This window comes from Schistocerca nitens, chromosome 2 (assembly GCF_023898315.1).
Source record: "Schistocerca nitens isolate TAMUIC-IGC-003100 chromosome 2, iqSchNite1.1, whole genome shotgun sequence".
Classification (NCBI taxonomy): domain Eukaryota; kingdom Metazoa; phylum Arthropoda; class Insecta; order Orthoptera; family Acrididae; genus Schistocerca; species Schistocerca nitens.
The window spans coordinates 879,177,630-879,205,463 of NC_064615.1; the positions used below are offsets into that span (position 1 = coordinate 879,177,630).

The window sequence follows — 27,834 nt, forward strand, 5'->3', positions numbered from 1 at the left end:
GTCCTGAACGTTCAGCTACGAAGGCGGACTTTCCTGTTGTCTTAAATATGTTTAGCTGACAGTTTTCGAACATCTGACTGATTTTACGCTATCTTAGAAGGTATGAGGTAGTGTCTACATCTACATCCATACTCCGCAAGCCACCTGATGGTGTGTGGCGGAGGGTACTTTGAGTACCTTTATCGGTTCTCCCTTCTATTCCAGTCTCGTATTGTTCGTGGAAAGAAAGATTGTCGGTATTCCTCTGTGTGGGCTCTAATCTCTCTGATTTTATCCTCATGGTCTCTTCGCGAGATATACGTAGGAGGGAGCAATATACTGTTTGACTCCTCGGTGAAGGTACGTTCTCGAAACTTCAATAAAAGTTCGTACCGAGCTACTGAGCGTCTCTCTTGCAGAGGCTTCCACTGGAGTTTATCTATCATCTAGGTAACACTTTCGCGATTAAGAAATGATCCTGTAACGAAGCGCGCTGCTCTCTGTTGGATCTTCTCTCTCTCTTCTATCAACCCTATCTGGTACGGATCCCACACCGGTGAGCAGTATTCAAGCAATGGGTTAACAAGTGTACTGTAACCTACTTCCCTTATTTTCGGATTGCATTTCCTTAGGATTCTTCTAATGAATCTGTCTGGCATCTGCTTTACCGTCGGTTAATTTTATATGGTCATTCAAAAAAATGGCTCTGAGCACTATAGGACTTAACTGCTGAGGTCATCAGTCCCCTAGAACTTAGAACTACTTAAACCTAGCTAACCTAAGGACATCACACACATCCATGCCCGAGGCAGGATTCGAACCTGCGACCGTAGCGGTCGCGCGGTTCCAGATTGTAGCGGCTAGAACCGCTCGACCACTTCGGCAGGCTATGGTCATTCAATTTTAAATCACTCCTAATGACTACTCCCAGATAATTTATGGAATTAACTGCTTCCAGTTGCTGACCTGCTATATTGTAGCTAAATGATAAAGAATCTTTCTTTCTATGTATTCGCAGCACATTACACTTGTCTACACTGAGATTCAATTGTCATTCCCTGCACCATGCGTCAATTCGTTGCAGATCCTTCTGCATTTCAGTACAATTTTCCATTGTTACAACCTCACGATATACTACAGCATCATCCGCAAAAAGCCTCAGTGAACTTCCGATGTTATCCTCGAGGTCATTTATGTGAATAGCAACGGTCCTACGACACTCACCTGCGGCACACCTGAAATCACTCTTACTTCGGAAGACCTCTCTCCATTGAGAATGACAGGTTGCGTTCTGTTATCTAGGAACTCTTCAATCCAATCACAGAATTGGTCTGATAGTCCATATGCTCTTACTTTGTTCATTAAACGACTGCGGGGAATATCGAACGCCTTTCGGGAGTCAAGGAACACGGCATCTACCTGGGAACGCGTGTCTATGGCCCTCTGAGTCTCGTGGACGAATAGCGCGAGCTGGGTTTCACACGATCGTCTTTTTCGAAACTCATGCTGATTACCACAGAGTAGATTTCTAGTCATCGTGCAGGTGACCCTGGTTGAGATTGGGAGGAAGTAAAATTTTATGTCATAGTGTCTCTTACTTCTTTTGTAACGTTTTATACTTTTTAACCACATTAGTTTCTATTAGTCTTTGCGCGTCTCTTGTTTGGCCGGGGCATATCATTTAGATGCGAAAGCACAGCGGGACCCCTGCGGAATGCGGGTGCTTCGTGTGTCTGAGCCTTTAACAGCGGTTCAGCTTGCGTTCAGCATGTACCTCAATGTCTAAATGCCTCTGTGGTGCGTTTACCTTACCTTCGTTCGTACGCGAGACAATGCGAGAGACGCCACCTGCCGACAATGAGAACAGCGGGACCCTCTAGGCAGAAGATACTCGCGAAAGGGACAATAGTGCGGGGCGCGCGCGGCCCGCTTCCCGTCACCCCGAGGCGGGTCGCCGCGCGCCGCTGTCAGCCGCACTCACTCGTGCATTATGCGAGCACACGTCCCTCATTTGGAACGGAGCTGGCAGTGCAGCTGCGCCCCGTCTGCCGGCTGCTCGGAGAAAACGACCTCGAGGCTTCCGCTACGAGAGAGCGCTGGCCGATAAATTACAACGCAACTCTCTGGCGCAAATGACCACCGCGGAGCTCCCTCCATCTAGGCAGTTTTTACAGGTGCTATCATAAAGTTTTTTTCTTTTTATTTGTATGTGTTTTTGGTCTTCTGAATGCTTTCGTGAGGCCCGAGACGATTTTGTCGCCGGCCGCTGTGGCCGAGCGGTTCTAGGCGCTTCAGTCTGGAACCGCGTGACCTCTACGGTCGCAGGTTCGAATCCTGCCTCGGGCATGGATGTGTGTGATGTCCTTAGGTAAGTTAGGTTTAAGTAGTTCTAAGTTCTAGGGGACTGATTACCTCAGATGTTAAGTCCCATAGTGCTCAAAGCCATTTTGAACGATTTTGTCTTTTGTCCATCCTTTTGATCTCAATGTAGCACTTGTTGTTGGATGTACTCTACATCTACACCTACATACATACTCCGCAATCCACCATACGGTGCGTGGCAGATGGTACCTCGTACCACAACTAGCATCTTCTCTCCATGTTCCATTACAAAACAGAACGAGGGAAAAATGACTGCCTATATGCCTCTGTACGAGCCCTAATCTCTCTTATCTTATCTTTGTGGTCTTTCCGCGAAATATAAGTTGGCGGCAGTAAAATTGTACTGCAGTCAGCCTCAAATGCTGGTTCTCTAAATTTCCTCAGTAGCATTTCAGGAAAAGAACGCCTCCTTTCCTCCAGAGACTCCGGCCGGCCGCGGTGGTCTAGCGGTTCTGGCGCTGCAGTCCGGAACCGCGGGACTGCTACGGTCGCAGGTTCGAATCCTGCCTCGGGCATGGGTGTGTGTGATGTCCTTAGGTTAGTTAGGTTTAAGTAGTTCTAAGTTCTAGGGGACTTATGACCTAAGATGTTGAGTCCCATAGTGCTCAGAGCCATTTGTACCATTTGAACCAGAGACTCCCACCCGAGTTCCTGAAGCATTTCCGTAACACTCGCATGATGATCAAACCTACCAGTAACAAATCTAGCAGCCCGCCTCTGAATTGCTTCTATGTCCTCCATGTATCCGACCTGACAGGGATCCCAAACGCTCGAGCAGTACTCAAGAATAGGTCGTATTTTTTGTGTTATAAGCGGTCTCCTTTACAAATGAACCACATCTTCCCAAAATTCTACCAATGAACCGAAGACGACTATCCGCCTTCCCCACAACTGCCATTACATGCTTGTCCGACTTCATATCGCTCTGCAATGTTACACCCAAATATTTAATAGACGTGAATGTGTTAATCGCTACACCAGTAATGGAGTATTCAAACATTACGTGATTCTTTTGCCTATTCATCTGCATTAATTTACATTGATCTATATTTAGAGCTAGCTGCCATTCCTTACGCCAATCACAAATCCTGTCCAAGTCATCTTGTAACCTCATACAGTCGCTCAACGACGACACCTTCCCGTACACCACATCATGATAAGCAAACAGCCGCACATTGCTATCCACCCTATCCAAAAGTTCATTTATGTAGATAGAAAACAACAGCGGACCTACCACACTTCCCTGGGGCACTCCAGATGATACCCTCACCTCCGATGAACACTCACCATTGAGGACAACGTACTGGGTTCTATTACTTAAAAAGTCCAGTCTTCCCGTACAGTATTTACCCACTGAAGTTCCCTCGCTGTAGACTGTTGATGGAGGTACAACCGTACTGAACAGATTTCCAGGTACGTGAGTGGCTCGAAGACATCTGAAGTAATAGAATACAGTACGTTCTCTGGTTCGTGAGTGTTCGTCAGGAATGCCCCAGCAAATTATGATAGTACCGCCTTTGTTCTGTGTACATCGAGTGGCTATAATGAACCCTTTGCCTAGCAACTGGATTTAAAAACATTAATGTATCGTTATTTTAATTTATGTCTTACAAGACCACCTACCCTATACATCCAGATTTTTGATCCGCTTTGAATATATAGCGTAGAGCAACGGCCGTTAAGAGGGTGAAAAGGTGAAACACCCACTTAAAAAATAAAAAATAAAAACAAAAAATAGATAGAAGAGTTCAGTATTTCTGAATGAATACCCTCAACACGCTAATAGATACAGGTGACAATTATTGAACTATATGAATAATATATTGATATATTGATATTGAACTGTATGAAAAAAAAAAAAAAAACCATGGACCTTGACGTTGGTGGGGAGTCTTGCGTGCCTCAACGATACAGATAGCCGTACCGTCACAACGGAGGGGTATCTGTTGAGAGGCCAGACAAACGTGTGGTTCCTGAAGAGGGGCAGCAGCCTTTTCAATTGTTGCAGGGGCAACAGTCTGGATGATTGACTGATCTGGCCTTGTAACACTAACCAAAACGGCCTTGCTGTTGTGGTACTGCGAACGGCTGAAAGCAAGGGGAAACTACAGCCTTAATTTTTCCCGAGGGCCTGCAGCTTTACTGTATGGTTAAATGATGATGGCGTCCTCTTGGGTAAAATATTCCGGAGGTAAAATAGTCCCCCATTCGGATCTCCGGGCGGGGACTACTCAAGAGGACGTCATTATAAGGAGAAAGAAAACTGGCGTTCTACGGATCGGAGCGTGGAATGTCAGATCCCTTAATCGGGCAGGTAGACTAGAAAATACAAAAATGGAAATGGATAGATTAAAGTTAGATATAGTGGGATTTAGTGAAGTTCGGTGGCAGGAGGAACAAGACTTTTGGTTAGGTGAATACAGTGTGTTGTTGTTGTTGTTGTTGTGGTCTTCAGTCCTGAGACTGGTTTGATGCAGCTCTCCATGCTACTCTATACTGTGCAAGCTTCTTCATCTCCCAGTACCTAATGCATCCTACATCCTTCTGAATCTGCTTAGTGTATTCATCTCTTGGTCTCCCTCTACGATTTTTACCCTCCACGCTGCCCTCCAGTACTAAATTGGTGATCCCTTGATGCCTCATAACATGTCCTACCAACCGATCCCTTCTTCTAGTCAAGTTGTGCCACAAGCTCCTCTTCTCCCCAATTCTATTCAATACCTCATCATTAGTTATGTGAACTACCCATCTAATCTTCAGCATTCTTCTGTAGCACCACATTTCGAAAGCTTCTATTCTCTTCTTGTCTAAACTATTTATCGTCCGCGTTTCACTTCCATACATAGCTACACTCCATACAAATACTTTCAGAAACGACTTCCTCACACTTAAATCAATACTCGATGTTAACAAATTTCTCTTCTTCAGAAACGCTTTCCTTGCCATTGCCAGTCTACATTTTATATCCTCTCTACTTCGACCATCATCCGTTATTTTGCTCCCCAAATAGCAAAACTCCTCTACTACTTTAAGTGTCTCATTTCCTAATGTAATTCCCTCAGCATCACCCGACTTCATTCGACTACATTCCATTATCCTCGTTTTGCTTTTGTTGATGTTCATCTTATACCCTCCTTTCAAGATACCGTCCATTCCGTTCAACTGCTCTTCCAAGTCCTTTGCTGTCTCTGACAGAATCACAATGTCATCGGCGTACCTGGATTTTAATACCTACTCCGAATTTCTCTTTTGTTTGCTTTACTGCTTGCTCAATATACACATTGAATAGCATCGGGGAGGCGCTACAACCCTGTCTCACTCCCTTCCCAACCATTGCTTCCCTTTCGTACCCCTCGACTCTTATAACTGCCATCTGATTTCTGTACAAATTGTAAATAGCCTTTCGCTCCCTGTATTTTACCCCTTCCACCTTCAGAATTTGAAAGAGAGTATTCGAGTCAACATTGTCAGAAGCTTTCTCTAAGTCTACAATTGCTAGAAACGTAGGTTTGCCTTTCATAATCTTTCTTCTAAGATAAGTCGTAAAGTCAGTATTGCCTCACGTGTTCCAACATTTCTACGGAATCCAAACTGATCTTCCCCGAGGTCGGCTTCTACCAGTTTTTCCATTCGTCTGTAAAGAATTCGCGTTAGTATTTTGCAGCTGTGACTTATTAAACTGATAGCTCGGTAATTTTCATATCTGTCAACGCCTGCTTTCTTTGGGATTGGAATTATTATATTCTTCTTCAAGTCTGAGGGAATTTCGCCTGTCTCATACATCTTGCTCACCAGATGGTAGAGTTTCGTCAGGAGTGGCTCTGGAATAGGTTTAATAATGAATAAAAAATTGGAGTTGGGTAAGTTACTACAAACAGCATAGTGAACGCATTATTGTGGCCAAGATAGACACGAAGCCCACGCCTACTACAGTAGTACAAGTTTATATCCCAACTAGCTCTGCAGATGACGAAGAAATTGATGAAATGTATGATGAGATAAAAGAAATTATCCAGGTAGTGAAGGGAGATGAAAATTTAATAGTTATGGGTGAGTGGAATTCGAGAGTAGGAAAAGGGAGAGAAGGAAACATAGTAGGTGAATATGGATTGGGGGCTAGGGAATGAAAGAGGAAGCCGTCTGGTAGAATTTTGCACAGAGCATAACTTAATCATAGCTAACACTTGGTTCAAGAATCATGAAAGAAGGTTGTATACATGGAAGAACCCTGAAGATACTAAAAGGTATCAGATAGATTATATAATGGTAAGACAGAGATTTAGGAACCAGGTTTTAAATTCTAAGACATCACCAGGGGCAGATGTGGACTCTGACCACAATTTATTGGTTATGACCTGTAGATTAAAACTGAAGAAACTGCAAAAAGATGGGTGTTTAAGGAGATGGGACCTGGATTAACTGACTAAACCAGAGGTTGTACAAAGTTTCTGGGAGAGCATAAGGGAACAATTGACAGGAATGGGGGAAAGAAATACAGTAGATAAAGAATGGGTAGCTTTGAGGGATGAAACAGTGAAGGCAGCAGAGGATCAAATAGGTAAAAAGACGAGGGCTAGTAGAAACCCTTGGGTAACAGAAGAAATATTGAATTTAATTGATGAAAGGAGAAAATATAAAAATGCAGTAAATGAAGCAGGCAAAAAGGAATACAAACATCTCAAAAATGAGATCGACAGGAAGTGCAAAATGGCTATGCAGGGATGGCTAGAGAACAAATGTAAGGATGTAGATGTTTATCTCACTAGGGATAAGATAGATACTACCTACAGGAAAATTAAAGAGACCTTTGGAGAAAGGAGAACCACTTGCATGAATATCAAGAACTTTGATGGAAACCCAGTACTAAGCAAAGAAGAGAAAGCAGAAAGGTGGAAGGAGTATATAGAGGGTCTATACAAGGGCGATGTACTCGAGGACAATATTATGGAAATGGAAGAGGATGTAGATGAGGATGAAATGGGAGATATGATACTGCGTGAAGAATTTGACAGAGCACTGAAAGACCTGAGTCGAAACAAGGCCCCCGGAGTAGGCAACATTCCATTAGAACTACTGACGGCCTTGGGAGAGCCAGTCCTGAAAAAACTCCACCATCTGGTGAGCAAGATGTATGATACAGGCGAAATACCCCCAGACTTCAAGAAGAATATAATAATTCCAATCCCAAAGAAAGCAGGTGTTTGACAGATGTGAAAATTTCCGAGCTATCAGTTTAATAAGTCACAGCTGCAAAATACTAACGCGAATTCTTTACAGACGAATGGAAAAACTGGTAAAAGCCGACCTCGGGGAAGATCGGTTTGGATTCCGTAGATATTGGAACACGTGAGGTAATACTGACCCTACGACGTATCTTAGAAGAAAGATTATGAAAGGCAAACCTACGTTTCCAGCAATTGTAGACTTAGAGAAAGCTTTTGACAATGTTGACTCGAATACTCTCTTTCAAATTCTGAAGGTGGCAGGGGTCAAATACAGGGAGCGAAAGGCTATTAACAATTTGTACAGAAATCAGATGGCAGTTACATCTACATCTACATCTACATTCATACTCCGCAAGCCACCCAACGGTGTGCAGCTGTGACTTATTAAACTGATAGCTCGGTAATTTTCATATCTGTCAACGCCTGCTTTCTTTGGGATTGGAATTATTATATTCTTCTTGAAGTCTGAGGGAATTTCGCCTGTCTCATACATCTTGCTCACCAGATGGTAGAGTTTTGTCAGGAGTGGCTCTGGAATAGGTTTAATAATGAATAAAAAATTGGAGTTGGGTAAGTTACTACAAACAGCATAGTGAACGCATTATTGTGGCCAAGATAGACACGAAGCCCACGCCTACTACAGCAGGTCGAGGGCCATGAAAGGGGAGCAGTGGTTGGAAAGAGAGTGAGACAGGGTTGTAGCCTCTCCCCGATGCTAATTAAGTCGGGTGATGCTGAGGGAATTACATTAGGAAATGAGACACTTAAAGTAGTAGAGGAGTTTTGCTATTTGGGGAGCAAAATAACGGATGATGGTCGAAGTAGAGAGGATATAAAATGTAGACTGGCAATGGCAAGGAAAGCGTTTCTGAAGAAGAGAAATTTGTTAACATCAAGTATTGATTTAAGTGTGAGGAAGTCGTTTCTGAAAGTATTTGTATGGAATGTAGCCATGTATGGAAGTGAAACGTGGACGATAAATAGTGTAGACAAGAAGAGAATAGAAGCTTTCGAAATGTGGTGCTACAGAAGAATGCTGAAGATTAGATGGGTAGATCACATAACTAATGAGGAGGTATTGAATCGAATTGGGGAGAAGAGGAGCTTGTGGCACAACTTGACTAGAAGAAGGGATCGGTTGGTAGGACATGTTCTGAGACATCGAGGGATCACCAATTTAGTGCTGGAGAGCAGCGTGGAGGTTAAAAATCGTAGAGGGAGACCAAGAGATGAATACACTAAGCAGATTCAGAAGGATGTAGGATGCAGTAAGTACTGGGAGATGAAGAAGCTTGCACAGTATAGAGTAGCAGGGAGAGCTGCAGGACTGAAGACCACAACAACCACAACAACATGAAAAAAAAGTAAATTAGTTACAAAGTACGGGGTGCACACACTTTATTCAACATGTAAACGTCACTACAGGTATTCGGATTGAGGTTATGACGTGTTCGATACGCCTGCCATCATTGGTGGTATGCGGCCCAGGCGAACAGCGAAATTCTGCATGACCCGCTAAAGTGTCGCAACATCGATGCTGTCGATGACCTCCTGAACGGCTGGTTTTCAGCTCAGCAATAGTTTCGGGATTATTCCTGTACACCTTGTCTTTAATATAGCCCCACAAAAAGAAGTCGGTGAACCGGAGAATATGGCGGCCAATCGAGGCCCATGCCAGTGGCCAATGGGTACCCCAGAGCTAGAATGCGGTCCCGCAATTGCTCCTCCAGGACATCAAACACACTCCTGCTTCGATGGAGTCGAGCCCCGTCTTGCATGAACCGCATCTTGTCGAAATCAGGATCGCTTTGGATAATTGGGACGAAATCATTTTCCAAAACCCTTATGTACTGTACAGTAGTCACCGTGTCATCAAGGAATATAGCACAGATTATTCTGTGACTGAGCATTCCACACCACACAGTCACCTGTTGAGGGTGTCTAGTGGCTAGCGTTGCTGCCTCTGGTTCATGGGGTCCTGAGTTCGATTCCTGGCCAGGTTGGGGATTTTCTCTGCCCAGAGACTGGATGTTTGTGGTGTCCTCATCATTTCATCATCATCATCATCATCATCATCATCATCATCATCATCATTCGTGACAGTGGCTAGATTGGACTGTGTAAGAATTGGACTGTGTAAGAATTGGACTGTGTAAGAATTGGACTGTGTAAGAATTGGACTGTGTAAGAATTGGACTGTGTAAGAATTGGACTGTGTAAGAATTGGACTGTGTAAGAATTGGACTGTGTAAGAATTGGACTGTGTAAGAATTGGACTGTGTAAGAATTGGACTGTGCAAGAATTGGACTGTGCAAGAATTGGGAAATTGTACGAGCTCTGATTACCGTACAGTTGAGCGCCCAAAAACCCGATCAACACCACTCATTGAGGGTGAGGAAACGTCTCGATCGCAAAATGCGGATTCTCTGACCCCAAAATGCTCCGATTTTGCTTATTGATGAACCCATCCAAATGAAAGTAGACCGACAACAACAATACACTTGAACATGCGCATACTAATTCCCATCATTCCTAATTTCGAACCGTGCAGGTCGAACGTCCTAACGCAAGCCGTTCAGAAGTTACGACTATTTTATTTCATATAGTTCAATGATTGTTACCTTGTAGTTCAGTTAAAGTTCTATGGTTTTTAATGTACACTACAACAGTGCACCCAGATTTGCCGAAAAAGTCATTTTTTGTAAATCCGCTACCTCATACATTCTTTGCATTTAGACATTTGACTAACAGCAAAACGTATAGCACCATTCATACCAAATTCAATCATATATGATGAAGTAGTATTCCAAAGAGTCATTTGACAGAGGTAAGTTAGAAATATCTCTATATCGCTGTATGCACACTCAATATTCACCGAAGAGCCAAAGCAACTGGTATACCTGCCTAATATCGTGTAGGGACCCGGCGAGCACACAGAAGTGCCGCAACACGGCGTGGCATGGACTCGGCTAACTTCTGAAGTGGTGGAGGGAACTGAATCCTGCAGGGCTGTCCATAAATCCGTAAGAGCACAAGGCGGTGGAGATCTCTTCTGAACAGCATGTTAAGAGGCAACCCAGATATGCTCAGTAATGTTTTGGCTGGGGACTGTGGTGGCCAACGAAAGTGTTTAACAGTGTTCCTGGAGCCACTATGCAGCAATTCTGGACATGTGGAGTGTCCTACTGGAATTGTCCAAATCCGTCGGAATGCACAATGGACATGAATAAGTGCAGGTGATCATACAGGATGCTTACGCACGTGTCACCTGTCAGTCGTATCTAGACGTATCAGGGGTCCCATATCACTCCAACAGAACATGCCCAACACCATTGCAAACCCTCCACCAGCTTGAACAGTCACCTGCTAACATGCAGGGTCCATGGATTCATGAAGTTGTCTCCAAACTCGTACACATCTATCCGTTCGATACAATTTGAAACGAGTCTCGTCCGACCAGGCAACATGTTTCCAGTCATCAACAGTCCAATGTCGGCGTTGACGGCCCCAGGCGAGACGTATGGCTTTGTGTCGTGCAGACATCAGGGGTACACGAGTGGGCCTTCGGCTCCGACAGCGCATATCGATGATGTTTAGCTGAATGGTTCGCACACTGACACTTGTTGACGGCCCAGAACTGAAATCGGCAGCAATTTGCGGATGGGTTGCACATCTGTCACTTTGAACGATTTTCTTCAGTCGTCGTTGATCTCGTTCTTGCAGGATGTTTTTCCGACCCCACCGATGTCGGAGATTTGATGTTTTACCGGACTCCTGATGTTCACAGTGCACTCGTGAAATGGTTGTATGGGAAAATCCCCACTTCATCGCTAGCTGGGAGATGCTGTGTCCCATCGCTCGTGCACCGACTATAACACCACGTGCAAACTGTCTTAAATCTTGATAACCTGCCATTGTACCAGCAGTAACCGATGTAACAACTGCACCAGGTACTTCTTGTCTTATATAGGCGCTGCCGACCGCAACGCCGTATTCTGCCTGTTTACATATCTCTGTGAGTGAATACGCGTGCCTATACCAGTTTCTCTGGCGCTTCACGTATGTACGGGTCAGTGCCAATTATCATTTTGGATTCTTCAATAAGTCTTCGCCAGATAAATATTTCTAAATGTGTGTTCTACAGCCAGCCGGTGTGGCCGAGCGGTTCTAGGCGCTACAATCTGGAACCACGGGACCACTTCGGTCGCAGGTTCGAATCCTGCCTCGGGCATGGATGTGTGTGATGTCCTTAGGTTAGTTAGGTTTACGTAGTTCTAAGTCTAGGGGACTGATGACCTTAGATGTTAAGTCCCAAAGTGCTTAGAGCCATTTGACCATTTTGTGTTCTACATATACTGTTCTACGTATATTTTTGCTTTTAATTTTATGGATTAAAAACATCTCGTGATGGTTTTGTGTTTTCCTTTTAAATTTGGTGCATTTTTTTCAAGTTGCAACTTTCTGAGATTAACTTACGTTATATTTGAAATGCATTGTACATTACTGTAACGTTATTGTAAATCTGTACAATAATGAGAAAGAAGCAGAATTTCTCGGGTCAAAAAATGCTGAATGAACTTTGATAAAGTGAATTTCTATCTTGTTTCTGACAAATGCATCTTTTGATACCGTTTCATCATGTACGACTGAATTTGGTATTAACCAATCTGTACGTTTTGCTATGAGTCAAGGGGCGTTTCTCCCCCTTAACAGCCGTATGAGCACCCATAAACAAATTGTATCAACGGGAGAAAAATCAGGGCTCTTACTAAAGTGTACAGACTGTCGTTTTTCCCTCTCCCCAGTTGCGACTGGAACAGAAAAGGGAATTACTTGTAGTACTAGCACGTACTCTCCACCACGTGCCTTACGATGGCTTCCAGTTTATGTACGTAGATGCAGATGAAGTACCATGGAGGCTATTCCTTGACGTCTTAACACATCTCCTATCACCCTGTCCGTTCTTTCTGTCACTGTTTTCCAGATGTTCTTCTGCTCACCTATTCTGCTTTAAACCAACATGTTTATTTCTTATCAGTCCACTTAATATTAAACACCATTCTGTAGCATCACATCTCTAACGATTCGGCTCTGTTCTTTTCCGGTTTTTCCCACAGTGCATGAGTCACTGCCATAGAACGCTGTTATCAATGTACCTTCAATTAGGATGTAATATAATGCTGTGCTCCAAACGTACACTCTCGGAAAATTCTTCCTAAGATTAAGGCCGGTGTTTGATACTAGCAGGCTTCTTTTGCCCAGGAATGCCTCTTCACATAGGATATTCCAGTTTTACGGCCGGCTGCGGAGGCCGAGCGGTTCTAGGCGCTTCAGTCCGGAACCGCGCTGCTGCTACGGTCGCAGGTTCGAATCCTGCCTCGGCCATGGATGTGAGTGAAGTCTTTAGGTTAGTTAGGTATAAGTAGTATAAGTTTTAGTGAACTGCCTGTTTACATATCTCTGTGAGTGAATACGCGTGCCTATACCAGTTTCTGTGGCGCTTCACGTATCTCCGGGTCAGTGCCAGTTATCATTTTGGATTCTTCAATAAGTCTTCGCCAGATAAATATTTCTAAATGTGTGTTCTACTGCCAGCCGGTGTGGCCGAGCGGTTCTAGGCGCTACAATCTGGAACCGCGGGACCGCTACGGTCGCAGGTTCGAATCCTGCCTCGGGCATGGATGTGTGTGATGTCCTTAGGTTAGTTAGGATTACGTAGTTCTAAGTTCTAAGTCTAGGGGACTGATGACCACAGATCTTAAGTCCCAAACTGCTTAGAGCCATTTGAACCATTTGGATACGATGGTCTTCCCTGTCGGTACTGTCACGTGATCGCCCAGAGCCTGATTTTCCAGCGACCCTACATCCTCGAGACCTCCACTGCCAGCAATCATGTGCAGTGGTTAACTTCCTGCCAAACGTTCCTGCATTATCGCACAAGGAACATCCTGCTTCTTGTAGCGCTATTACACGTCCTCGTTAAACTCAGTGAGGTGTTGATAATGGCGTCTTTATCACCCTAAAAGCATTCTTGACAAACACGTCCACTCTCGAAGGTAACTAACGCTCACGAGCGGTACAGCGTTTATTTAAAGCAAACCTTATGTGCATCATTTTATTGGAGCTACTAGCGCAAAATTTGAGTAGACTTTGTCTTTCAGCTGTAGAAACACGCCCACCAACTTTCGTTTGTGTCGCGCAAATCATTCTTGGTCTTGGCATATTTTTCCCGTCAGTGTTGGACATAAAGTATAAAGATGTAGAATGTTAATAACGTTTGTTTTATTTAAAACGCCTTAAGAGCTTTCACATAAAAAATTCAGAGGCATTACTTTTCAGCACGCCCTCCTATATCCTCCTTGCTTCGTCCGTCAAGTTTCCTCCACTTTTTTTACTGCACTACTGGCCATTAAAATTGCTTTACCACGAAGATGACGTGCTACAGACGTGAAATTTAACCGACAGGAAGAAGATGCTGTAATATGCAAATGATTAGCTTTTCAGAGCATTCACACGAGGTTGGCGCCGGTGGCGACACCTACAACGTGCTGACATAAGGAAAGTTTCTAACCGATTTCTCATACACCAACAGCATCTGACCGGCGTTGCCTGGTGAAATGTTGTTGTGATGCCTCGTGAATGGAGAAGAAATGCGTACCATCACGTTTCCATGTTGATAAAGGTCGGATTGTAGCCTATCGCGATTGCGGTTTATCGTATCGCGACATTGCTGCTCGCGTTGGTCGAGATCCAATGACTGTTAGCAGAATATGGAATCGGTGGGTTCAGGAACGTCGTGCTGGATCCCAATGGCCTCGTATCGCTAGCAGTCGAGACGACAGGCATCTTATCCGCATGGCCGTAACGGGATCGAGCAGCCACGTCTCGATCGCTGAGTCAACAGATGGGGACGTTTGCAAGACAACAAATATCTGCACGAACAGTTCGACGACGTTTGCAGCGGCATGGACTATCAGCTCGGAGACTATGGCTGCGGTTACCCTTGACGCTGCATCTTCGACAGGAGCGCCTGCAATCGTGTGCTCAATGACGAACCTGGGTTCACGAATGGCATTGAGTCAAACAGAGTTTGGATGGCGTGTACAGTTACAGCTGCCCATGCAGCTTGAACACGATACCACAGTTCATCAACAGTAGTGACTGGCGTATTGTGACGAGCCAGTTGCTCGGCCACCATTGACCAGACGTTTTCAATTGGTGAGTGATCTGGAGAATGTTTTGGCCAGGGCAGCAGTCGAACACTTTCTGTATCCAGAAAGGCCCATACAGGACCTGCAACATGCGGTCGTGCATTATCCTGCTGAGATGTAGGGTTTCGCAGGGATCGAATGAAGGGTAGGGCCACGGGTCGTAACACATCTGAAATGTAACGTCCACTGTTCAAAGTGCCGTCAATGCGAAAAAGAGGTGACCGAGACGTGTAACCAATGGCACCCCATACCATCATGCCAGGCGATACGCCACTATAGCAATGACGAATACACGCTTCCAATGTGTGTTCACCGCGATGTCGCCAAACACGGATGCGACCATCATGATGCTGTTAACAGAACCTGGATTCATCCGAAAAATGACGTTTTGCCATTCGTGCACCCAGGTTCGTCGTTGAGTACACCAACGGAGGCGCTCCTGTCTGCGATGCAGGGTCAAGGGTAACCGCAGCCATGGTCTCCGAGCTGATAGTCCATGGTGCTGCAAACGTCGTCGAACTGTTCGTGCAGATGGTTGTTGTCTTGCAAACGTCCCCATCTGTTGAGTCAGGGATCGAGACGTGGCTGCACGATCCGTTACAGCCATGCTGATAAGATGCCTGTCATCTGGACTGCTAGTGATGCGTGGCCGTTGGGATCCAGCACGGCGTTCAGTATTACCCTCCTGAACCCACCGATTCCATATTCTGCTAACAGTCATTGGATCTCGACCAACGCGAGGAGCAATTGTCGCGATACGATAAACCGCAATCGCGATAGGCTATAATCCGACCTTTATCAATGTCGGAAACGTGATGGTACTCATTTCTCCTCCTTACACGAGGCATCGCAACAACGTTTCACCAGGCAACGCCGGTCAACTGCTGTTTGTGTATGAGAAATCGGTTGGAAACTTTCCTCATGTCATCACGCTGTAGGTGTCGCCACCAGCGCCAACCTTATGTGAATGCTCTGGAAAGCTAATCATTTGCATATCACAGCATCTTCCTCCTGTCGGTTAAATTTCCCGTCTGTAGTACGTCATCTTCGTGGTGTAGCAATTTTAATGGCCAGTAGTGTACTTCCTCCTCCGGCCTGTACCCTTACGACGAATGTTGCGGGGCTGTACACACCGAAGGGCTCTGTTCGATGGAACGTGATTCGTCTGAAAAGGGTGTCGCCACTCAGTGGACGTCCAGTTGCGGTATTGGCGTGCTGTTTCCATCCTTCGTCGCCAATGAACAACAGTCAGCATACAGACATGAAACGGCGCCTGCTCTGGAGGCACATACGGAGAAACGTTTGCTGAACAGTCGTTGAGCATACACTCTGGGCAGTCCGTTGGTTCATCTATGGAGTCAGTTGCTCCACAATTGCACATCTATTCGCCGGTACAAATCCCCGCAGACGCCGTTCACACCTGTCGCCTGTGCCCTTTGTGCCCCAAAGTTATTTCGGCATCGGTTTTGGATAGCGCCGTTTTTGTTTGGGTAAAGAACTATCTTTCAAAAGAGCAACAGTTTCTCTGGATATACGGCTCATTGGGTCCTTATCGATTCTGCGGTACATAGAATCACTTAGTTGACTATTTTTTTTTCTCGTTGTAGGATTCCCTTATCAAAAGGACTGCACATTACCCTTTTCAGCAGCGAGTACGACCGTACCAATATCTTCACGGAGGTTGCGAAGAGCTGCTCTTCCTGCTGTAGTGATGTTGCTCGGTTGCGACGCACATTTCACCAAGGTACGACAAGATTCCCGACGAATTTTGTCTGCAGAATCCGCGGAAATAGGTCTAAAACCCTCCTCAATAGAATTGATGAAATCCATTAAAGGAGGTCAAGAAGGTGTAGGACCAAAGTTTAAGCCTTTCGCAGGCACTGACATCGTCGCATAATTTCTCCGTGAGATTCACAACGGATCGTCCAGAAGGTGCTTCTTGCGGTTTACGTGTTGCGAGACGATTAGACTTAGTAGTTTGTCTATTTGTACTATCCCTGTGGGCCCAGTCCGCCTTGGTCCAAGTTACACCATCAATCCAATCCCACTTAAGGGAAGAGCATCTTGCCGCAATCTTCAGAAATGGTTCAAATGGCTCTGAGCACTATGGGACTTAACTTCGGAGGTCATCAGCCCCCTAGAACTTAGAACTACTTAAACCTAACTAACCTAAGGACATCACAAACATCCATGCCCGAGGCAGGATTCGTACCTGCGACCGTAGCGGGCGCAATCTTCAGATGTAAATACAATAAATCCTTGGAAGTCACCTCTAACTCTCGACGTGTAAAACGAATTCGTTCTCTAACCAAGACCATACTTGCCCTGCGTTTAATCTTATTTGCAGCAACATATTAATAAAGTGAAGAACTCTAGCATTTACAAATGAGGAAGGCGGGTGTTTATAAAATTCCCTTTGAGTGTGGCGTGGCATATATACGTATATGTCAGATGACACGAACGGTCCAGGAACGCTGTGCAGAACACGAAAGACACACCCATCTGCGGCAACCCTTAAAATCAGCAGTAGCAGAACATTGCATTTCCATGGGACATTCAATGGAATACAATAACACCAAAATTTTAGCACCGGTTTCCTGCTTCCGGGACTCTGTAACCAAAGAATCCTTGGAAATATGTCTTGCTGACAATTTAATGAATCATGGTAACGGCTTTCAGATGGATAAAAATTGGAATCCAATTATTAAAATTACGCGGTCACAGCGGAATCGACATGCTCAGTCGATACTCAGCGATTAGACTGTACTTACTTCACCACTGAGGGCAGAACACACTACTAAGCTGCCACGCACATATCACCTCCTAACGCATGTGCCATAAACCGCCAGTACGGTTCGCATGCGCGGAATTTGCTATAAATACCATGACTGCATCCGATCTGTTCACCGGGATCCCTCATCTCTGATCCATCCAATTCAAAGCAAACAACCGCCTCCGACTCCTAAAACACCTCTCTGGCCGGACATGGGTGTTGCACCCCTCTACCATTCTCCACACCTACAAATCCTTAATCCGTCCCATCCTCTGTTATGCCAGTCCCACCTGGATACCCGCCCTCCCCCACAAAAAAATTCAATAAACCCTCCAGATCCTCGAGCGCCATGCACTCTGCCTCACCTTCCATATACACCTCCGTCCCCCATGCAGATCCTCTACGACCTGATTCCTTTCCCCTATCTGCTCCTTTTCCTCGAACATAACCGCATACTCTACACCTCCCACCGTCTTTATCCCCCTCATCCCCTGGTTGCTCCTCTCCTCTCCAACCCCCGCCCTCTGCCACGCCTTCACTGTTGTGTCCCGCCTACCCTCCATCTCGACACACTTCATCTCCTTTCCCAAGGTGGCTTCCGTCAACTCCCCCTCCTGGATGATGCCCCCTCTCCCTCCATTTATCCCTCCTATCAACTCTGATCCTCACCCCCCCTCCTTTCCTTTGTCCTTTTCCAGGACTCCCTCTTCCCCTCTCCCCTCCTCCCCTCCATCCTGTTTTTTCCCCGCCTACCCTCTGTCTGCCTCCCTTCTCTCTCTCGAGTCCTTTTGCGTTTTCCTTCCTCTGCCTTTCCCCATTCCCTCTCACGTCTACCCTGCTCCCCCCTTCTGAGTCCTCTCCCTTCGTCCCCCTCCCTTCTTACCCCTCCGCTGCCCAGGTCCCCCCTCCCATCTGCCTTTGCCTGTGGAGTTTCATCTTCGTGCCAACCTTTTAGTGCAGTGTTCCTAGTGATTGTTAAGTGTTGTGTGTCTTTTTCGAAGTGTTGCGAACGGACATCATGCTGTCGCAGGGTGTGATTTATTTATTTTTTTTTATCTCTTGCGAACAGAATCCAGAATGTCGCCGTGTTTTATTAATTGTCTGTCTACTTTTTCCCTGTCTGCTACCTGTGTACTTTATTATCATCGCCCGTCATTAGTTTTATGTTTTAACTTTCCACAATTTTCCGCCGTTTTACATTTTACGTCACCGTTTTGTCGCCTGCTTTTATTGTTTCTTATCTTCCTATGTTTTAAAAATTCTGTAGGCTGAAGAGCGGCGTACTATCGTCTCATGACCTGAGGATGGCCGGACGTCTCTGGGCCGAAATATCGTGGCAGAACGTTGATGGAATCCGGCTGCAAACCCGAAATTACTGAAAGAAGAAATACGCTGGGAAAATTTCAGAAGTCACAAGAGCGATTCAGCTAACCAGATTACGATGATGTGTAATGCTTCGTGGCTGACACACACTGAATTAATTATTAATTTTTATTGATACGAAGGTGGCTCGTCAATGAGCTGAAACCAGTAATCGATGAAGGAGTTTTAACGATCTTGACATAGGATTTTTTAACCACACCTTTTAACGTAACAGATCGCCTGTCTCTCGAATTGACAGTGTCAAGTAATGGCGACAGTACGTTTACGAACTTCCAGCATGTCGCACTGCTTGTGGGCCAGGAACTTCTGTTAATCAGTTCAACGAAAAAAACAGTCCAAAGTTGCAAATTTTACTTTTTTTGTATTCGCTCGATGACTAATTTCGGCCTGAGACACATTTTCAGATCATCGTAACATAGTCAAAACTGTTCGTTGCACATTTTTGACACGGTTTTCTCATCTTCGGAAGTACCGTTTTTGACTATGTTACGATGTATGAAGGTGGGTCTCGAGCCCGAAACTAGTCCTCGAGTGAATAATTAAAAAAAAGTAAAATTTGCAACTCTGGGCTATTTTCTCGTTGTACTGACAAAACTCTTACTTGCAAAGTAAGTCGGAAACAACGGAGACCGACTGCAGTCGCACCGGATGCTTGACAAAAAAAAAAAAAAAAAAAATTGCGACTAATCTTTCGGAGAGCATTCGTTCCCAATCCAGCAGGATTTCACCCTTCATTTTAACAGCACGGTGGCTAGCTACCCACTGAAGAAAGTTCTCGGTTCGTTGTAGTTGTTTTTGCCCGTCTCTACACTGCCCTAATAGTGGTTTCATGCTTGTTTTTGCAGGTGTCAAGTGAGGCAGTGATCGACGCCCCGCCCCTGCCACCGGCTGCCGACGCAGCTCGCGCCACAGGTGTTCCGCGACGCCAGCGCCGCAGGTGGACGCGGCCGTAAGCTGGGCACCTGCTGTGGGCAGTGTTGGTCGCGGGTCGCAGTAGCAGCAGCGTCAGAAGCAACGGCGGCCTATGGAGGGTCGCAGGGCGCGCTCACGCTGCATCTTCCTGTGCTGCGTGGCGGCCGCGGCGGCCATGTCACTGCTCTACGTCGCCACGCTGGACGCATGGCAGCGACCCGACCGTGGTAAAGGCCACCTCTCGCATCGCTCCGTAAAGCCGCATCTACTCAGTCCCACTTAACCGCATGAGTTCCAATAACATTTTAAAAATTTCGATATTGCAGTGCCTGTATTGTTAAGAAGAATATTGCGATGTACCTTCGGACATGCATGCACGTCCGAAGGAACAGCCACTGCAGCAACTACAGCCGCTACGAGATACACGAAATGTATTCGCAGTTGCAAATACGAACAATCATTAGCTATTTAAGGGAAAAACAATGAAAATCTGTGTCAGACTGGGAGTCGAAGCAGAACTTCCCGCTTTAAGCGAGCACTCGTCTTAACCGCTAACCCAAAGCGGTTAATGCCCCTAGTACACGATGCCCCTAAACCTAAACCTGTGCACCATCGCCCCAAGCGTGCATATCTGTAAACATCGGCTGCTTCACGTAGACCTATTACGCTATCCACGTGGGATATACCTGGCGCTCTTGCGCAGCAGACGGTAATAACGCACGAAACGCAGATAAAACTGTCTAATCTGTTATAAAGTCGTTCGTTCTACCGCGCGAAACACAAGGGGCGCCGTGTGACGTGTTGGAACATCAATCGTTCAAATATTTATGTGAGTTCAAGGTTTCTATTTAATAAGAAATTGTTTTTATCATTATTTATTTATTGTTATTCTCTTACGTAGGTTAATACTGTTCTGAATTACAGACTCGACAGTTACTTTGATATTACGACACTTGGTTACACAGGTATAAGTTCACTAAGTGATCTAAACTATCCGGACACCTGGCTGAAAATGACTTACAAGTTCGTGGCGCTCTCCATCGGTAATGCTGGAATTCAATACGGTGTTGGCCCACCTTTAGCCTTGATGACAGCTTCCACTCCCGCAGGCATACGTTTAATCAGGTGCTGGAAGGTTTCTTAAAGGATGGCATCCTATTCTTCACGGAATGCTGCACTGAGGAGAGGTATCGATGTCGGTCACTGAGGCCTGGCACGAAGTCGGCTTTCCAAAACATCGCAAAGGTGTTATGTAGGATTCAGGTCAGGACTCTGCGCAGCCAGTCCATTAAAGGGATGTTATTGTCGTATTACCACTCCGCCACACGCCGTGCACTACGAAAATGTGCTCGATTGTGTTGAAAGATGCAATCGCAATCCCCGAATTGCTCTTCAACAGTGGAAAGCAATAAGGTGCTTAAAACATCAATGTAGGCCTGTGCGGTGATAGTGCCACACAAAACAACAAGGGGTGCAAGCCCCCCCCCCTCCATGAAAAACACGACCACACCATAACACCACCATCGCCGAGTTTTACTGTTGGCACCACACACGCTGGCAGATGATGTTCACCGGCCATTCGCCTTACCCACACCCTGCCATCGCATCGCCACATTGTGTAACGTGATTCGTCACTCCACACAAAGTTTTTCCAGTGTTCAATCCTCCAATGTTTACGCTCGTTACACCAAGCGAGGCGTCGTTTGGCATTTACCGGCGTAATGTTTGGCTTATGAGCAGCCGCTCGACAATGAAATCCAAGTTTTCTCACCTCCCCCCTAACTGTCATATTACTTGCAGTGGATCCTGACGCAGTTTGGAATTCCTGTGTGATGGTCTCAATAGATGTCTGCCTATTACACATTACGACCCTCTTTAACTGTCGGCGGTCTCTGTCAGTCAACAGACAAGATTGGCCTGTACGCTTTTGCGCTGTACGTGACCCTGCACGTTTCCACTTCACTATCACATTGGAAACAGTGGCCTACGGATGTTTAGGAGTGTGGAAATCTCGCGTAGAAACGTATGACACAAGTGACACCCAATCACCTGACCACGTTCGAAGTCCGTGAGTTCCGCGGAGCGCCCCATTCTGCTCTCTCACGATATCTAATGACTACTGAGTTGGCTGGTATGGAGTACCTGGCAGTTGGTGGCAGCACAATGCACCTAATACGAAAAACGTATGTTTTTTGGAGTGTCCGGATACTTTTGATCGCAGAGTGTATATATAAATTTAAATTTATACAGCTGTTTGCACATTGGGGACCCACTTGTTTTGGAGCTATTTCTCCAGCAGTAGCACTAAATCTTCGGATTACAGCACAACGACGACGAAAACGAAAAGTAAGACGTTGTTAAGTTCGACCCTGGCTGAACATAAGGAACGAAGGCAGTGGATTATATTCACTGCTTATAAAACAAATGACGCCCGAAGATACGCAAAAATTTCCGAACTTCGTGAGGCTGGACATGGCCTGTTCGAGAAGTTGCTGTTTATGATAGAAGATGGAATTAGCAAGAGTGACACAGTCATGGGGGAGACTATCTCACCCCGAAAGTAAGAATTAAATCACGTTTATACGTTTTGGGATCATACCAATCTAGACCACTGATAAAATACCCGTAAACGCCTTGTTATGTTGCAGGCTGGTTGTAACATTACGTTTCCTGGCGGATAGGGAATCTTTTAAGAGTCTGGCTCTTAGCCTCAGAGTAGCACAGCCCACCATTTCAAAAGTTGTTGTGGATGTATGCACTGCAATTTGCAGCACTTGAAAGCACCACTACTTAAAGGTGTACTGGTGTTACATTTCCAAATGCTACTCAGAGTTTTTCAGTCCTCTTCTATCGCACTGGGCGAATCTGCAAAGACTTTGTCGCCTATCACTGTTGAGTTTCTCTTTTCTGGCAACCTGAAATAAACAAGAGATGCAATCAAAGCAAACATGAACTTTCGTAAGCTAAGGCATTACTAACAAATCGAAAATTACAGTGTGGCGTTATACGCATATTACTCAGAAAGAAACGATTGCCGACATATCGTTTTATGATATAGTGAGTCACCCGTAAACCTTTCCTCGCTGTATGCCTGAATTAAGACGCTTAACTCCTCTTTGTTCCATTTCATCTCTATAATACGAAGTAATCAATAGAAAAAATACTTTCACAAACAGCTAGTATAAAAGAAAGTCTATTTCAAAAAGATGATTTTTTTCTACATATATGAAAACCTACTTACTGAAAAAAACGCGGAAAATCCTCAACGCCAAAAACCGGAAATTAGCTACTAGCCACCAAGCGGTAAGCAAATAAAAAGCAGAAACCACTGCGGTGGCCCCTCCTGCATATGCGCGATTTATCGCTGCCTGGTGCGCATGTGCGGATTAACGGCAGTGGCGAAAAAAAAAAGAAGTTGAACACTCAGCTGACAACAAATATTACAGTATCATCAGCGAAGCAGATATTGTTCAGCTTCTCTGTATTCACGACGATTCATCCTCCTACATTTTCGAGAGCTTGTTTGAAGATATATTCCGAATAAAGATTACCTAACAGTGGCGACAAGAAAGAACACTGCCTCACTCCTTGGTATATCCTCAATGTGTTACATTTCTAATTTTCTACTCTCGGAGCAGCATATTGATTCCAAAAATCTTTGTTCACCATCCATTTTTAGCACCTCGGCTATCTTGTAAAGTTTTACCCTGTGAAAAGCCTTTTGATAATCAACTAAACAGGTATAGACGTCACAGTTCATATCTCTACATCTCTGCAATAAGAACAGAGCTTCTCGAGTACTGACAACATTTCTGAAGCGAAACTGTGTAGATGCCGTTTGTTCTTGACAAACTTTGTAGAGTCTTTTGTCAATAAATCTTAGAAATATTGTCAGGAGATGCCTCATGAAACTCTGTCCAGAAATCACTACTTTTTTTAGCTCGTAGCTTTTGTTTGGAAGATTATGAATTCTAATTTTAGTCATTTTTGAGGTTTGATACCTGAATTATAAACAACTTTGATAATCATTCTCCTTGTTCATCGTCAAAGGACTTAAGAAATTCAGAATGTATCCCACGTGGTCTTCCTGTTTTCCCATCTTTCATTGCTCTTACTGCTGATCTCACTACTTCTGCTATAACATCTGGTCCTTAAATGGATAGTCATGAAAACGTTCTTCCACTTAGGAATTAAAGGGTATTACTCTCTGCCTCGTCACTCCTGCCATGCGGTCAAAATGGAGTTCAGTGACTTTCTTGACAAACTGACTTCAGGAGTAGGATAAAAATCATGTCGTATTAGAAATGACTGTGGCACTGACCCAGTAGTAAATACTCTACTTCAGCCTGAAGAGAATAATATTTGCAACAGTTTGATGATTAACATTCCTCTCTTTAATGTGACAGCGATACCAGATATTTATGTTCAGTGATGGTGAGGAAATTGTTTTACGGAACCGTCCAATAATTACCAGTCGCCACCTACAGACTACTATAACATGTACAGTCGTGCTCAAAAGTATCCGAACGACCTGAATTGCGTTTCGCCTGATTCGCATGCAACCCACGTAACGCAGCTGTCTAGCAGGTCCTCTAATCGCTCCTTGGTACAGTCGTTTGACTATTGAAAATGGTTCCAACAAGTCACCACTAGAAATCTCTGCTCTGTATCGCAAGAACTCAAGATGTAAAGTAATACCACGATACTACAAATATCAGGGAACACTTTATCACAGATAAGACTATCCTTAAGGCTTTTAAGCTCACATTTATTGCAATAAATGACATACCTGAAATGTTACCACTCTCATTATTACGCCAGATAGGTAATTCTTGTAGTAAGTTCGTCGTATTCATGATTTCCTCTTCAAAGTAACATACCGTACTTGTTATTTCACAAAATGACATTAAAAATTTAAGTTATTCACGAGCAGCTAGTTGAGAATTTGTATGGGCTTCAAATGTCACGACGAACCGTCTCATTCTGCATATGGATTCAAACCCAGGTCATGCAGACTAAGCAAAGACTTCGCGACTGACGGAAACTAACAGTCATTCCTGACTAGGCATACAGAGTGTGACATACCTCGATTTTAGACAGTATCAGTTAGCAAATATCAACTTTAAATTGTGTAACGTAAACATTTTTAATGGACGCGAATTCCTACCCAACATCTATTGTCCTTGTTCACGAACTACGAGAGATGTTAAATATTGCTTCTTCACAAGTAACTTACTTGAAATGCCGTGAGGTAAAGCTGTGTGTTGGACAGGGATTCGAACCCAGAACCTAATCGGATTGTTATCGAAGCACAATCAACTGTGGCATATCGGATTTTCTCGGCAGTAGCTAGATGTTTTAACTGAAATGACGAGACGATACATTAAGTTTTTCCTTCTCAGGACTCCAACCCGGCACCTATCGCTGTTATATTCTAGAGAAAACGAACGTTAAATATGGGTTTGTTACACCAGTAGCGACATGTGAGCATGTTTGAAGTAGAAATAATATGACGAAGAGTTCAGTGCTGTCTGGGAATCGAACCCCCCACATATCGTTGTTGACTACACACAAAGAGACGTCAGCTACCGAATTTTTCTCCACCAGCAGCTCGGAATAACATCCTTGAACTTAGTGATCTCTCAAATAGTTCTGTGTCTCACTGGAAGTCAAAAACGTCGTTAGTGTTGACAACGAATGAAAATGCATTAAAGATCATAATTATTATCCACCAGCAGATAGGTGCTCTCATGCTAGAGCCTGATAGTAAATAATGAAAACTTTAGTGCCGGGCTAGGATTCGAACCAATTCACGCGCAATATGTGGACATGTTGAGGAATCTGCAGTTTTGAACAAACAACAAATTGTAGTCGAGCTGTATTGTCGCGAAGGGATCAAATTCGGCGTTAAGGGCGGACTGAGTTGCATTCCAAGCTCAGAACCAATTTTATCGACACACAGAACCTCAAATAAAAGACGGAATAAGTGTCCTGTGACCGTACATAGCGTTTGTTTCGTCACTAGAAATAAATAACTAGTATAAGAAAGGGTACTGGTGATAGAGTGCCCACATTTCGCCACTCCTGACTTTATTGTGGTTCAGCGTAACGTCTACTTGGTAGAGAAGGAATATCATGTTTAATGTGAATTTCATACCACAATGCCATTATACTTTCTTCACTTGGAGTAGCCAGAAGAGAATAGAATCTGTCTCTCCCTATTAAAAATCGTCGGCAGAAGCTGGAATCGAACCCAGACCACCATCATAGGAACCTATAATCGATCCAACTGACCACAAAATGTTCCTCTCAGACTCATTTTTCTATCATAACATCGTTGTGGCACACTCGATGAGAATTCTGACACACAGGCTACCTGTGTTGGTTTGCAGCATGTTCAGTACATTCATTTACTTGGTTGAACGAATCGCCATGAACTAGTTGCCTCGGCGATCCAGTGCATACATTCGACTCTACTTTGTAATCACCGAAATAAAATCACGTAACTGCCACCTGCACAGAACTGCCAACAGTGTAGGACGCAGAAATTTAAGTAGGAAGTGTTCCTCTCCATTTGAGCTTCTCTATTGCGTTATCTGTTTGCTGAAAACGTCGTGCAGTGAAAAGAAAAGCTGTAACTGTCTGTGTCTCAGAAGTCTAGATCCAGCCATATGCATTATCTCACAGCACTGTGGAATGCAGAAGTTCTGGAGGAACTGTTATTGACTTCTGGAGACGCTGTAGCTACATGACAGCTACTAGCGTGATGGTAAGCGTCGCGCACTGTGAATAAGACGTCGCGAGTTCTATTACATTCGCTGCTACATTTTTTAAAACGCAATTCTGCTGTCTTCTGAAGTTATCAATTTAATGGAACTTTGAACATAATTCCCTTCACTTCTCATCCCAAAATAGCCGCATGTGGAAAAAGGGCTAACTTCTGCGACATTTTGTTCTTTTCAGGTTTAATAGACGGCCAGGCAGCAGTTGCATCTCAAAGCACATTATGTATGGGGCGAGCGCATAGTGACAAAATAGTCAGAAAAGTAGTTTCTACATTAGCTGTCGTCTGGTAGTGGCATTTTATTCTTCTTCAAACCTTGTTTGACTGCTTTAACTCAGAACAAGTTTTCTACATGCATGTAATCAATAAACTGCATGTCCATTGTCAGACTGCTGTAGATAATATCAGAGAATTCGCATATATCGTTGATAATTAATTTTTCTCTCATGTTTAGTATTGTTTTAACAACACTGAAAGAAGCCTTACGAAAAGTGTGTACTTTATTATAAGAAATGAAATAAAACTACCCATGATAACCTTACGACAAAAGTCTTTTTTCATAAAACTGAGTATCTATACACAAGCGTGTTTCTATTGGCACAAATTAGTAAAATACTACTCACTTAGATTTCGATTTGGTCTGTGTTTAATTGGTATGCTGTGCCATACGCAACAGATATGCAAATGTGGCATTTCATAAATAAAGTTATGTGTTCTTAGAAATCCCAAATTTGCTTGTCAGAAGCGGAAAGAGGCGTTACCTGTTGTGCATCATTGTAATTTTTTCACCATTGCACTATGAGTTGAAAGTATTCTCTTGCGATTTCCCTATCGATGTTTGATCTGACTTTATATAGCTCTTTCACAGAAGGGATAAAAAAGTCACAGTCAGCGAGACTGGAACCGCGAACCGTAACAGTCGCTATTTCATAGGTCAGCACGTCCCCACAGACCTAGCGAAGAGGTCTGTTGTGCTTTCCTCTTACAAGGCCAATAGTGACTAGAACTCGTAAACCGCTATTTTAAGGACGAAATTAGTTGCAATTTCCACGTGGAACGGCTTTCCTGGGCTGTAAACCGTAAATTTACAATCTTTTGTTACACCTCAAGCGATAATAACTCAGATTATGCAATGGAAATGAGAGGAAAAATCAAGTGAACTTTGAGGCTTAATTCCGTGCACA

The 27,834-nt window shown here is 44.4% G+C and overlaps 2 protein-coding genes across 3 annotated transcripts in view; one reads left to right on the plus strand and one right to left on the minus strand.

The window, feature by feature from the left end:
- The window catches only part of LOC126237173 (uncharacterized), a 753,602-nt gene that overhangs the window by 432,448 nt on the left and 293,320 nt on the right, over positions 1-27,834 (minus strand). The gene's annotated exons all lie outside the window — the stretch shown is intronic.
- Positions 19,979-27,834, plus strand: part of LOC126235410 (uncharacterized) — a 334,748-nt gene continuing 326,892 nt past the window's right edge. Inside the window, exon 1 of the mRNA XM_049944132.1 lies at positions 19,979-20,093. Within this exon, the coding sequence (XP_049800089.1) occupies positions 19,979-20,093 (115 nt within the window). The remainder of the gene's footprint in view (positions 20,094-27,834) is intronic.